At 28.6% G+C, this 14,690-nt stretch overlaps 1 protein-coding gene across 3 annotated transcripts in view; it reads right to left on the reverse strand.

Moving 5' to 3' along the window:
• LOC136986688 (pericentriolar material 1 protein-like) overlaps window positions 1–14,364 on the reverse strand; it is a 67,178-nt gene extending 52,814 nt beyond the window's left edge. For 2 of the 3 annotated variants that reach the window (XM_067284266.1, XM_067284265.1), the window contains exons 1-2: window positions 14,042–14,363; window positions 623–796 (exon numbers count right to left, since the gene is read on the reverse strand). In XM_067284266.1, the coding sequence (XP_067140367.1) occupies window positions 623–796; window positions 14,042–14,134 (267 nt within the window). In that variant the 5' untranslated portion in view covers window positions 14,135–14,363. Of the gene's footprint in view, window positions 1–622; window positions 797–14,041 lie in introns of all 3 variants that reach the window. The other variant, XM_067284267.1, reaches the window with a different exon arrangement.
• Between the last annotated feature and the right edge of the window lie 326 nt (window positions 14,365–14,690).

Genomic DNA, 14,690 nt, shown 5'->3' on the forward strand with positions numbered 1-14,690 from the left:
ATATTTAGTAATCAAATCATAAATTTGGCCTGAGGAAATGTAATTATTAATAATTACTGGATTATTTGTTTGGTTAATTCAATATAAGGCTATAAATTATAACTGCAGAAAATTCATTATTAAATAATAATTAAAAAAAACAGTATTTTAGGTTAAAAGAAAAATATCTGTACAAGATATAAATTACAACCCATACTTTAATATTACCAAACAATTTGCCAATGTAGTCTTAACACAACCTGATAAAATCCAACAGATCATCTGGAATTTGTACAAGAGTCCAATTAATTAAAAAACTAAATTATATTCTAATTAAAATTCTTGATAATGATCAAAACTCTCAAATCAGGAACTAAAGCATAAAACTTAAATGATAATTGTAGATGTGTCTGTAGCTGAAAGAATTCATCTTTTGAGAGAGGAATGTCAAAATATGAATTTCTACACCAGAAAACACAGGAAGAAAGTTTTGAAAAAACAAATATATACAAGTAAGTACCATGACAACTTAACATCCAAGATTCATTTAACAAAATCAAAGTAATGACATTTTCTCTGACAAATATAAATCATTGAAAATTCATTAATAACTAAACTGATAAATAATTATTTAATTTCTTGCCTGTTGTTCACTTTGCCAAGCAGCTAGAGATAATTTATTAGAAGAAGAATGGTTTGCTGAAAAATGTTGATTAGAATTAGATCCATGCATATTTTGGTAAGTCGACTTTGATTTATCTATTAAACCGTCTTTATTTCTTTGTTTCTTGGAGGATTGAGGATAACTTCGCAAATCCTAAGTAAAAATTAATACCAAATATTAATATTTTGATTAATAAAACAATTAAATATGTAATATGAAGGAAATTTTATATAATATAATTAGCATTTATTAAAATTTAGTACAAAAACTATATTAATTTGTTAGTGAAATTTAGTATAAAAAAAATGTATACAAATTAATATATGCAGTTTTATAAATTTGATTGTTGTCTCTAATAAAATAATGAGCATTCTAAATTCATTCATTTAGAAAAATGTTCTATCACTAAATTTTCAGTGAATATGTAAGAAAAGTCCTTTCAAATAGTGGGAGGACTACAGGCACTTATATCTGCTGCACTGATATGAAAACAGTTAAAATTTGTTGAACTTCAAAACATTTTTAAAAACATTTATGACAACAAATACAGTTTATTGGATCCCATGCATATGTTAATAAAAGGTATTACAGTGGAAGCTGGTTAACTTGAATCAGATGGGGAAAAAAAATTCATACTTCAAATTAAAAAGTTATGGAGATTTGGCTAAAAATCAAGATTTTGCACATTGGTTTATTGGTGATCTGTAATAAACTATCCATATGAAATTTCCATGGTCTTATTATGCAGAATTGTTGTGTCAATGTAAACTTCTTGGTGTTGTCTAGAAACTCAAAAATAATTTCCTGAATGATTGATCCATTCACTTCTAAGAGTTTAGTAAGGAGTTTTTTAAATTGCAGTATTTTGCATCTAGAATCCATTTCTTATTTTTTTATCACCAAAAATCCTCTCTTTACAATTGTTATATTTTATAATTTTGCCAAAAATTTAAAATTTTTACATAGAATTGGACTATAAATCATTTTTAATAACAACAACAATAATAATAAATAATAAAAAGCAGATTCAAATGGCAGTTAGTGTCGGAAAGTTTCTGATAATTATTTTATTTATCAAAAAAATTAAACAGAAAATTAAAATTAAATCTTCAGTATTATAAAAATAAATACTGTACCAAAATCCCATTTAAGTTAAACAGTTTGATTTAACATGTAAATCCTTATGCTAGACAACTGGGGAAAGAAAACGACTGAGTAAATGCAACTTCAAATTATCCCGGTTCAAGTTAACCAGATTCCACCATATTCAAAAATTTTTGGGTTAGCCCCCTTTGGGTATGTCTGGATCCACTGCTGCTTTCAAATAGATATTTTTAACAATATTTGTAAAAATAAAAAAAAATTGTAAAAGCACAAATTATGGTAATATTTTAAATCTTTTATATAAATAAAACCACATACGTTACTAAGATTTTATCAAAAATTATTTTTCTTTTTTGATTTAATTTTTTACTATATCATAAACAAGGCTTCCACCAAAGCCTTTTTCAGAAAGCTTGTATTGAATTCTGAAATGTTTTTGAACTAAAAATTAAAAATACTTTTTAGATTTATAGAATGTGAAATAATTCAGACTATTTCAGAATGAAATTAGAAAATTTCAGGAAAAGCTAATAGACACATCTAAATAAAAATCACTGTCACATTTCTATATATGTAAAAATCAATCACACAATTTATAACACTATTTTCTATTCAAATATTAAAAATTTGATTTCAACATTTCACATTTTTATGTTTTAAAAATAAAATTCGATGCCTTTCTATTAGATTTTTTAAATAGAATATATTTTAATTAAAACACTATTATATGGATATATAATAAAATAATTAGGAAAAAATGTTTAAAAAAGTTAAAACTTGTTATATTAACAATTTTATTTGAATATTTACAGTTTTAAGAAACTACAGGGTGACAATAATTAACCCGTACAAGTTTTTTGTATCATAAATTTATTAAAGAAATGAAAATTAGCAAAACAACAGCATATAACAGTGACAATACTTTACGTATTAATCAGATATTCAGCCAGTTTGAAAGTGGCCTCCTTTTGCTTTGATGCAGAGCCCCAAACGTGTTTTGAAATTCTCAGTGATGGGCCGCGCTCTTCTGGAGACAGTTTGTCTCACTCCCAGCGCAAGGATTGCTTCAGCGACTCCAAACTTTCATGGCGCTTAGAACAGGCCCTGGCCTCCAAAATGGACCACACACTGTAGTCCATTGGGTTCAGATTCGGCGAGTACGGTGGCCATTCCGCAGACGAGATGAAATCGGGAAAATGAGCCTTGCACACTCCCGAGTCTTCTTCGCCCTGTGGGGCCAAAATGCTGCTGAGCCCACAGAAGTACCACAGCCTCGAGAATGTCACGGTGGTACACATCTTGATTGATTTTGGCCCCTTGATCGACGAAAACAAGGGGTGTCTTGCCGCTCGCACAAATTCCGCCCCAAACCATGACTGACATTAGATTTTGTGATGTTCGATGACAGCTGAGCGTCCAGGAGCCCCCGCGGACCAGTTCCTGTCGTTTTGATGGTTGTACGGAGAAAAGCTTCTCGTCTGTGAAGAGAATGCACTCCCATTGTCGACCTGCGGCCCGACGCTTGAGTTAACGGGATCTTTGGAGTCTCACGCACTTGTTTTCATCGGTGAGGAGCTGAATCTTTTGGAACTTGTAGGGCTTGAGTACGAGTTCCTTTTTCACCATTAACCGCACCGATTCGCGATTGATTCTGATCTCACGAGCAATTTTTCTCGTGGAGACCTTCGCATGTCAGTCAACTCGCTTTGTGATGATCTTGCGGTTCCTAGACATGTTGACAGTGCGCTTTCTTCCACGTCCGGGACGGTCACCATTGTGGCCAAGCTCCTTGAATCGCCGAACTGCATCTGAGACTGTCATTTTTGGAACACCGAGCAGATGAACAATTTCACATTGATGCTTTCCTTGCCGGAATAGCTCCTAAATTGTCACAACATTTGTTCGACACCATTAAAAAAATAAAGAACTAACTCTTATTACATCGAAAGTATATCTACACGGGCAGGAAATCATGGAGAATTAAACAATAGTATGTAAATTGGTGACAGTAAAAAAGTTCAGGTGCAGCATTGCTACAAACTTTGTACAGGTTAATTATTGTCACCCTGTAATATTCAAATAAAATAGTTTACTTCTTTCTAAAATTTTGTAATAAGTTAAGAGTTCTTGCAATAAATTCTAGAATACAAAAGTGAACTAATTCTATATTATAAATTCTAGAGAGTCAAACAAGTATTAGTAGTCTGTCCAAAGTTGGTGGATACACTACTAATACTTGTTTTGTAGGTCAGATGCAAATGCTATTTCTTTCTTATAAAATTTTAAAAAAGTTGACAATTCTTTATTATAGAGGATTCCCTCTTAGACATTTTTCATTTATTGATTGATTGTAAATTAATCGTTGACTTATGAGGATGAAAATTTTTCAGCAACAAAGTTTTGACTAAAGAATTTTTCACAAGAATTATAGGTGGAACTTATCTGAATTGTATTTACAAGCTGTTGCTTGTCAGTCATCTTAGGAGACCTGTCTGAAGTCAGTAAACTGTTCATACTAATACTTCTTATGTAGGTACTGTACATTGCTTGTATCTTTTAATTTCCTCCATTTTAACAGATCCTCAATCTTAATTATAATTTTAATTTATGTGTAATTACAAATAAAATTACTTTCAAGTTTAATTTGTAATTTGTCTATATAGAGTAATATCTGATTTGGAAGTTTAGAATATTGTAAAGTTTATACTTTAAAATGTTTTGAGACATATTTTGAAATAATAAAATGTTTGAATATTTATGAGTTTTGAATTAAAAATAAATTTTCTTATTACTGATAAACTGAAATGTTCTCATTAAATATTAAACTAACTTGAAATTCTTCAAATTATAAAAGAAAAATCTGTTTTATTGAAGCTCATTCAACATTTTTTTAAACTATTTTTGAGCAACCAAGCCTATCATATCGCCTGATAAAAGACCTGGTTTCCCAAAAGGACTTGAAAAAATGTCATTAAAGTAAATTCCAATAAAGCAGGATTTATTAATGCGCTTTTGAAAACAGAAAACTTTTTACCAATTTCATCCCTAAAAGTAAAGAATCTTAGCCATAAAAAAGTATTTAAAATACTACAATCTACTTCTTTTAGAGTATTAGAATATTTTCAAAACCTTAAGTGGCTAAATAATTTATATACAAACTGAAACAGTAGGAACTATTATGAGCAAAACACAGTTTAATATTTAAAAGAATAAATTATCTTAAATCTTATTTAGCCTATATTAAAAAAACAAAAAATACTATTATGTTTATACGAATTATATGAAAAAAAATATATTATGACAATAAATGTATAAGCAATGGAAATTATAGTACATTATATATATTTAGAATAATAGATCATTTACATAAATTTCTAAAATTTAAATTTATCTATGTTTGAATTTTACATATCTTATATTATGTACTTATATAATATAGTAGTATAAAATATAACTATATTTTTAAATTTTAATTTTAATATGTTACTACTATATTTGATAACCACAATTATAAGAAATAAAATTTATGAATGTGCTTAAAGATTGTAAAAGATTGGAATAATTTTACAAGTTATCTATATTTTATAATATTTAGTTTCAAACACATTTATTTTGATTACCTTTCTCTAAGAAATTTAATCTCATTAAATTTTACATCGACTTCACTGTTCTAATTCTTCAAATGGATCATTTACTAAGTTAACAGCATGCAGAAGACTGTATGGCATTAATCCAATTCCAAAAATACTTCTTGTAGTAAATATTTTTCGTTAGAGTATGAGATTTTGGTAAATTCAGAATTTTATAAAGGATTTTTTTAAACCTATTTCTCTACTTTAATTTAAAATTTTATAATATTCAAATTACAACAAAAAAAAATTATTTTTGAAAATTTTTATAAACTTTAACCAATGAATAAAACATGTTTTCATAACTTAAAACATTCATTATATTTTTTTGATGATAAGAATATAAAATCAAATTTAAACACATTCATTCTGGATATCAACTTACTGAAGACCTACTTGCTGGTACTTTATTTTATAATGAATATATAGTATTCTAAATTTTTAAAGAAATTTTATGATTCCTAACCACGACTTATGCAATCTGATATCAAATGTTATATATAAGTACAATAAATTAAACATGAAATACATTAAGAATGATTTATTTATCCAAGAAAGAAAGAAAAACAAATGAAACTTACTTTCACAAAAAAAAAATCAACACTTAAAATTTTCTTATATTTATTCAAAATAAATAATATTATTATTTTAAAATAAAGAGTATACAAAATAAAATGTTTTAAAAGTAAGTTAAAATTTATTTTTTAAAGATTTCTTAAACATTGTTAAATATTAATGTTGATGGTTATAATTTTGAACTTTATACATGTCAAATTAACTATAGAAAAACATTTTATTAATAAACAACAGATGTGGAAGCTAATCTACAAGTAAATCAGCAAAGCACATTATTCACTTAAGTTTAATGTTACTTCAAAAAATAGCAATATGATTTACCAGTGAATCATAGTGTAGCAAACATGTTTAATGTTTAGCTATGAATTTTAAGTACAGTTTATTTAATTATAAAACAATTTTCATGTTTTAAGAAAAAATTTTATGTATATATATATATATAATATACATATATTATATAATTATATTATAAGAAAAAATTTTATGTATATATATATATATACATAAAATTTTTTCTATATAATATAATTATATAATATAATTGTAATAGTAACATTAATGGAAATGTTAATGAATGTCATTAAAAAATAAATAAATAAATATATATATATATACATATATATATTTATTTTTTAATGACATTCATTAACATTTCCATTAATGTTACTATTACAATTTATTCTACTTAAACACTCCAATTATTGAAAAAGATATTAAAACTCCAAATTAGAAATATTTTTTATTAATGTAACTTATAAATGACAGTATAGATAAACTTAAACATTAATTAAAGACTAATTAAATATAGCATGATGTTTAAAGTTTATGACATTAAAAGTGAACATCCTCTAAAATACATAAATTATAAATGATAAAAGAAATTGCAAGCTAAATTTCTTTGAAAAGATTAAAAAATTTACAAAAAACAGCTACACACTCAAAAAATTTTTGTAACACTTCAAAACATTTATGAAAAACAAATATGCTAAGAATGTAAATAAATAAATTCCAATTCATATTTTAATTATGTTTACAAGTATTAAAAAAAAATTGAAAAATAAACTATGAAATTTAATATATATATACATACTTGAAAGATCATAACTATATAGATAATTAAGTTAAAAATATGAAAAGTTTACAATATATAAAAGTCATAAATATAACTATTATGTTCGGAATTATTACAAATGCAGAAAGTTCATTTTGTATAGATAATGATGTTTTATGTAAAAATTATTATATTCCTAACTATATATTGAATTTTTTGAGAGCAAGGGATCATTTTCACACCTAAAATGCCTGAAAAAAATTTTAGTCAGACTTTTTTCATTAATTAAAAAAAGAAAAGAAAACTATTACAATAACTTAATGCAATACATAAAACACAAAATTAATGTCTTCCATAATGTTCCAAAATTCAAGAAATCAAATGTGTATCAAACAAAAAGAGGGTAAAAGAAATATTCAAATTTGATGTGACTTCACCAATTGGTTAAGAATACTACCTTACAAAATCTGTTTAGCAGCTCTATATACTATATATGTTAGGCTCAGTATATAGTATATACTGAGCCATATAATATATGTTAGGCTCAAAGACCGAAATGGCTCATTGAGTGAAAAAATGACCACAACATGTGGTTGTTTCAAAACGACCACGAAGAGAAATTCGTGTCGTGGCTTTCACGATATTTGACCATGACACATTCTGGTAAAGTTGGTTAGGTTACTTGGTTACTTTTCAAAATGTAATCATTTGTGAAAATCTGTTGCAGTGCTCAATATGTCAACATTTTCTAACTAATTTACTAAAAATAATTACTTTGTCAGGAACTTTTATTAATAAATCAGTCTTTTTTTATGAGAATCAAGAATGTTTCAGAGTTATTTATTTTTACAAAAACTATTACCATGACATTTCGAGCTGCATTTTATGTTCTTTAAGCGACATTTGCATTTTTTATCAATACAGTATCTTTCACAGTGATATATTATAATCTCCCTTGCTTACTTCCAGATGTTAATGTGGATGCTGAGCGAAGTGTGAAGTTGAGGGTACATCCTGAATGAATGTTAATAAAGTTACTATCAGAAATTGTAAATTCATTACGAGCATAAAGTCGATCAAAAAGACACTTGTTTCTTAACTGATAGAGACCTGATGGATTAATGCTCTTAACAACAGCTAAAACATTTCTCGGAGCTGCACATCCCCGATCAACATCAGGCACCCTAACTAAAACATTTGAACCAATTTCAACTTGTCCGAGTAACTTAACCAGAATGCATTGTGGTCAGATATCATGAAAGCCGCAACACAAATTTCGCTTTGTGGTCATTTTGAGTTAGCCACAACGTGTTGTGGCCGTTTTTACAAATGCCATGACGCAAATTTCGCTTTGTGGCTGTTTTGAAATGACCACAAAGAACAATTTGAATGAACAATTTCGGTCTTTGAGCCTAACCTATATATTACATATACACAGTCAAACTCCATTAATATAAAGTTAAAGGGATTTAAAAATTGGCACTTATATTATCAAGGTTTATATTAAGCAAACTTTACAAAACATCAACAGTCATACCATCAAATGGCAAAGGCCAAATTTTCTCCCAAGTTATTTCATTATGTTTTTCTTATTTGAATATGTTTAAAAAATAAATTTTGCATTGCTCCAAAAATACTTTATTGATATATAGAGGCTCAAAGAAAGAATGCATTTTCAACATCTGTTAGAACAATGATTAAAGCTACAGTACTGCTAACTGCACATAGCAGGTAGACCTAGCTACCAAATTGAATCTGGGACCTGGATATGCATAAAACTTTACTAATTTAAAAATAACTTATTTGCTTGGATTTTGATAACAATAGTTTGTTTTTTATTTTAAAATTACAAACTAATTACAGTATAATACAGTGATACCTCGGTTTTCGTTGATAATCCATCCAAAAACGATCGGTGAAATCCGAAATCGACAAAAACTGAGGCAATTATTTCCACATAAATCAATGTAAATCCAATTAATTCGTTCTAGACACTCCAAAATACATACCAAAAACACATTTTATAGAGAATTAATATAGCATTAAATACTAAAAGCAATAAGAAATTAACATAAAAGACTAATTAGCATAAAGATGAAAGCATTAAGATTAAAGATAAAATAATTAGCATTAAGATGAAAGCAATGGAATTGTTTGGCTAGACATGCGGGGTAATGTCTTGTAGAAGCTAGTTGGACATGAGCTTCCAGCCTATATCGCCCCGTGGTAAAGTGTGACATAATTGTCATGTAATAGTAGTTGTATGCGTTTATGATGGTCGTATCAGGGGAATAATGCTTTCTGGGAAATCCGTTTAAGGGTAACTGGCCCCTATTCAGACGTTACAGACATGGAAAAAACCCAGAAAACTTCACGTGGCCAGCCTGCCCTGGCAAAGCGCAAACCCATGACCGAACTCCCAGTGTTCAGGGAACAGAACCGTAGGCCAATGGTGGGCTGTCATGGGGTAATGTTCACACAATGAGAAATAACACCACACTGCGCTGGAACACATGTAGGCCATCCTTTGTTTTAGCAAAATCAGCAGCAAAGTCACTTGAGCACACTGACAAAATCCGAGGCAATCAACAAAAACCGAGACAAAATTTTCACAGAAAAAAATCAACGAAAACCGAAACTGACGATAACCAAAGTCAACGAAAACCGAGGTATTACTGTATTTAATTCAGTTGTTTTCCATTATTAAAGTAATTAAAAATAAGATTTATTTCATAAACTACAAATTTTTAATTAAAAATATCCCAATTCTATTTACTTCTAGTTTTCATTGCACACATCAAGTGTCAACTAATTGTTTGATATTGTCACAGTATGTGAAGTGAAGACCATGAGAGAGTAATTTTTTTAAGTTAGAATTAATGTCGACAGTGTGGTGCATTGCCAATGACGATGATAACATTGACGTCATAAGCATTGTGACTAACGTTAGTCAAAAAATGCATCCCTCATCATGACATGACTTGTGCATTTTCAATTTAGATACTCTAGTCACTATCCAAACACACATCTGTCCTCCATATTCACCAGACTTCAATCCATGCAACTTTACCTCTGGAGTACTGTAGTGATATTAATTAAACACAAAGAACAATCCCACAGAATGCATAACAATGATCATCATAGAAAACAAGTCTATTTTAAACAAGCTGCAACATTACACTCAGGCAAGAATGTATCAGTACTTAGAAGTTCTCTGATTTAATATATAATCGGCTTGCTGTATAGAAGATTCCAATGTTAATCCGTCTCTGCAATCCGAACAAACACTTTTGTTCTCTGATTTTTTGTGTTTGCATTAATATTTTCCTTATGTCTATCTTTCCTACTTTTGAGATAGAAATTTTTTTATAATCTGAATGAAGTGAAAACCCAGATTAACAGGATTTGGATAAATGAGGTTCCACTATATATGCTGTTTCTTTTTCAAACTCTGATGGTCCATAAAACAAAGACAAATGTAAATAACAAAAGGAATTTATTACCAAAAGTTAAATAAATCGTGGTTACTTTTCAATGTAATCACCCTGAAGATTGAGGCATTTTTCTATCTGTGGACAAGCTTTGAAATTCCCTCTTTGTAGAATGTTGCTGCCAGTGACTTGAGATGGGCCCTAATGTTGTTTTGAAGATTGTCATTAGTCTCAAACCTCTGTCTCCCTAGCCACGTTTTCAGTTCAGGAAAGGTGGAAATCACTTGGTGCTAAATCAGGGCTATATGCTGGATGTTTAAAGGTGGTGACAGACTTCCACCTCTTTCCTGAACTGAAAATGTGGCTAGGAGGGAAGAGATTGGAGACTAATGACGATCTTCAAACAACGTCATTGAGGCCATCTCAATTCACTGGCGACAACATTCTATGAAGAAGGGATGGTAAAGCTTTTTGAGACACTGATAACTGTGCCAGATTTTGAGACACTATGCCTCAGTTAAACTTCCACTTTGTTTCTACACCCTAAGACAGTTCTCCACACCACCCAACAAGCAGACTAATTGCAGCAAAAAATTTTAAAACTTATCAATCTAATATGTTACTCATCCTTCTTCACATTTGCATGCACCACATACAAGCAGACTAGAACCTGATAGCAGGATTATTCTCTGTTCTGCTTATAAGTTAACATGTATCCATTGTTTGAATATCTTAGACACAGAAGAACCTGAGGTACTATACATCAAATGTATAGCAATGCAAAATGGCTGCTCTCATAATTCATTTACAATCTCATCATCTGATGTCAACAGCCAACATGACAAAAAAACAGAAAACTCATCAGGATGATTAACAACAATCAAAAGTTCACTGGCATTCACAAGGAAATTTCAAAAGTAACCACCAAAACTAGAATATGCTATTGTAGGAACCCAGAATTTTCAAGTTATTAAAGAATGACAAGAGCAAGGTGGAAACAACAAGTTTCTTGGAAGTCTTCATGATTCTCATAAAGGATGACATGTTTGATAGAAATTTGGAGTACATTGGAGCTGTAAACAGATCATTACTAAGCAGATTGAAGGAGCCCAAATATAACATTGGAAGAGGGAAGCCAGTAACAGTCCTATCTATATACACACATCAGAAACAGATGTTAAATTTGAGGAGGAATGGTTAATACATTCCACTGGTAATGTAATTGATCTGAAAGGTGTTCATCTCTGTCATATGGAAGTCTTGTTACAATACTCCATGATCATCTATTGATGCATTCCTTCCTTCCTTCCTTCCACACTAAAGTTTGTAATAATTCATTCCTTTAGATATTGCTTACTTATCTGTATATCAATTGTGATTCCTAATTGGCTCACATGTATTTTAAAACCATTCTAAAATCTTTAAAAAAGGAACTTTTAATTAAAGCCACATTTTTGCCAAATTATAATTGGGCTATATTAGGGTAGATGTACTAGTTTTGGCCAGTGTACCAGTTCTGGCCAGAAAACGAATTTAACTTAAAAATATAATCACCACATATTCAAATCTGTCCAACAAAACAAATTTTTATTGTTAACTATTCACACAGTTAACAATAAAAGTTTGTTTCATTTGTGATTATATTTTTAAGTTAAATTTGTTTTCTGGCCAGAACTGGTACATCTACCCTACTATTATTATTACTTGACATTTAATTAATAGTAGTAGTAATGTAGCCCAATATAATCTGTCAATTGTTTGGCTTTAATATACAACTATCAGGTTTTGATGTTTATATTTATAACTTTTAATTTTGAAATGTTCTATATTGAAACTTTTGCAAAAATGTTATATGGAAAGAATGTTCTTTTCAGATAATAAAAGCCTATTGAATCAGGCTGAAAATGTTCATTTTAATTAAATATTTTCTGTTTGTGCTGGAATTAAAGGTCTGAAGTTATTCTGAACTGCATTTCCATTTAAGACATATCTATTATCCACAACTACTTTTGCAAGCTCTGGGTCCCTCCTAATCCAATCAAAGGCTTTTTTGTGCTCTAAGATCGCTTAATTGTCTAGAAATTATTCCTGTATACAGAAGGTTGGTACTATCAAGTAAGTGGGATAGATAAATAGCATATACACTTGATTGTTCAAGAATGGTGAGGGGTTCTATCCCTGACTAAAAGTCTCTTGAGACTAATACAAGAAGCATTAGAAGAATGTATTATAATTATACTTATGAAAAAAGACCTAACTTCAATTAAATGTTGACATAAGATATAGCTATGAAGCAATAATGCTTCTGGAGCCTATCAAACATGCTGGGAACAGGAATCAACAGATCTTTCTTTGAATATAAACAAACTTGCTATTAGAGGAACTGCCTTCTGTAAAGCAACCTATAATTTTGAGTTCATTACTTGTATGTGTGAAGACAAAATATGAAATGCTCTTCTGATAAGTATGCTAATTGCTAGATTCTTATATATGGGACAATGGTAAGATTTATTGGGGATGATTAGCAGGGAAGTTGAATTTATGAAGCATACTAAACTCCAATTGTAGTTCCCCATGTGTAATATTAAGATCAAGATGTGATATAGTACTATTGCAGACTCATACTCAATGTAAAATTTTATAGATGAGTATATACCATTTATGAAAATCACAACTCCCAAGAAATCATGGTCTGAACCATTCCATGCAATGAGAACACTGTCTATAAACCAGAGATTTAAAATAAAAGATGCATTTTTACATAAAATATAATCAGGTTAAGCATTTCTTATCTACCTATAATTTGAAATTGTTAGTTTCTAATAAAATGAAACAATTACACACTCCTACTTAAATACTTAAAAGCCAATAAATTTCTTGTAATTCCAGTAAAATTCAATTAATTGAATAATAAAAGTATATCTAGGTTATTGCAAATTCTAGTGTTTATAAACATATATGCTATTTAGCAATAAACACACAAATCTCATTTTAAGAGTATATCTAATTATCATGAAGTACTTTTAGGCAATTTCAGTTTCATACTTGTAATGAAGAATTGTTCTTCATGGTATATCTAAGTAAAAGTCACATTGTATTTCTTTTGTTAGATATAAAATCTAGAACCGTGATAAAATAACTTTTTGACTTTATCACATAGCTTCGACTCAGTTCATACTTATTGCACGTTTAAAATTCCAAAAGTAAAGATATATATATCCTCAGATAAATAAATACTTATCAGTGTTTGAAATAAACTGGTATTATTTAACATTATCCAAGTGTAATATATCCATTTTATATAAATTATAATTGCATAGAGGGAATTATCATCTCATAAACGAGAGAAAGAACCTAAAGCATTAACAATAGCAAATGTAAATAAAATTTGACATTTTCTCTGTTTGGTGAGATCAAAATCAAACAGATTATTCTTCATATTAATATAAAATCAGAATAAGGTAACATCTAAAAATTTTATAAATTGCTATTAAGGATGACAATATAAATCTCTTAATATATATATACACATAATCATACAGAAATTATTTTGACATTACATTTTAAATGAGTATGAACATGCAAGAATATTTCAACGTAACCTTACCAAATTATTGGGCAAATCTGTCCACTGAGGATTCGATTGTCCTCTTTTATAATTTCCATTTGAAGAAGTTTTCTTAGTATTTCTTGATGCCATCTTTTTCTATTTTCAAATATTACTATTTAACATACTTAGTAAATTAAAAACTGCGTTATCGCTTAAAATTAAATACTGTTTATCCAAACTAAACAGTATTATATATCAAACTAACTAAAATGATAGTTTAGGTATATTGTTTCCTTTTTTGTATAATTATTTACTTTCAAGACAGTATATTAATACGAACGAAAATAATTTCATAAAGAACAACCCAGTTAACCTGCCTTGTATTTAGCGCCTTCTACAGGTCAAAATCTCATTTAAAACTTTCGTACTTCATAATAAATAATTTACTGCTTATATTATTTAAAAAATATCAGATAAATTTATAATAATAAAAAATTAAAAATAAAATAAATTATTTCTCGAAATAAATCATAATTAAAGATGTTAAGCTCATTTAAAAAAATTATAAATTCGAATAATTAATATCATAGAAATTTTATAAATATTAATTTTAATAAGTAATTAATTTTTTTAATATAATTAACACGTTTTAAATACGAATAATATAATATTTTATGATTTTATATGGCCATGTGTCGAAGCGACA

The sequence above is a fragment of the Centruroides vittatus genome, unplaced genomic scaffold (genome assembly GCF_030686945.1).
Source record: "Centruroides vittatus isolate TY-2023 unplaced genomic scaffold, ASM3068694v2 scaffold_1167, whole genome shotgun sequence".
NCBI lineage: Eukaryota > Metazoa > Arthropoda > Arachnida > Scorpiones > Buthidae > Centruroides > Centruroides vittatus.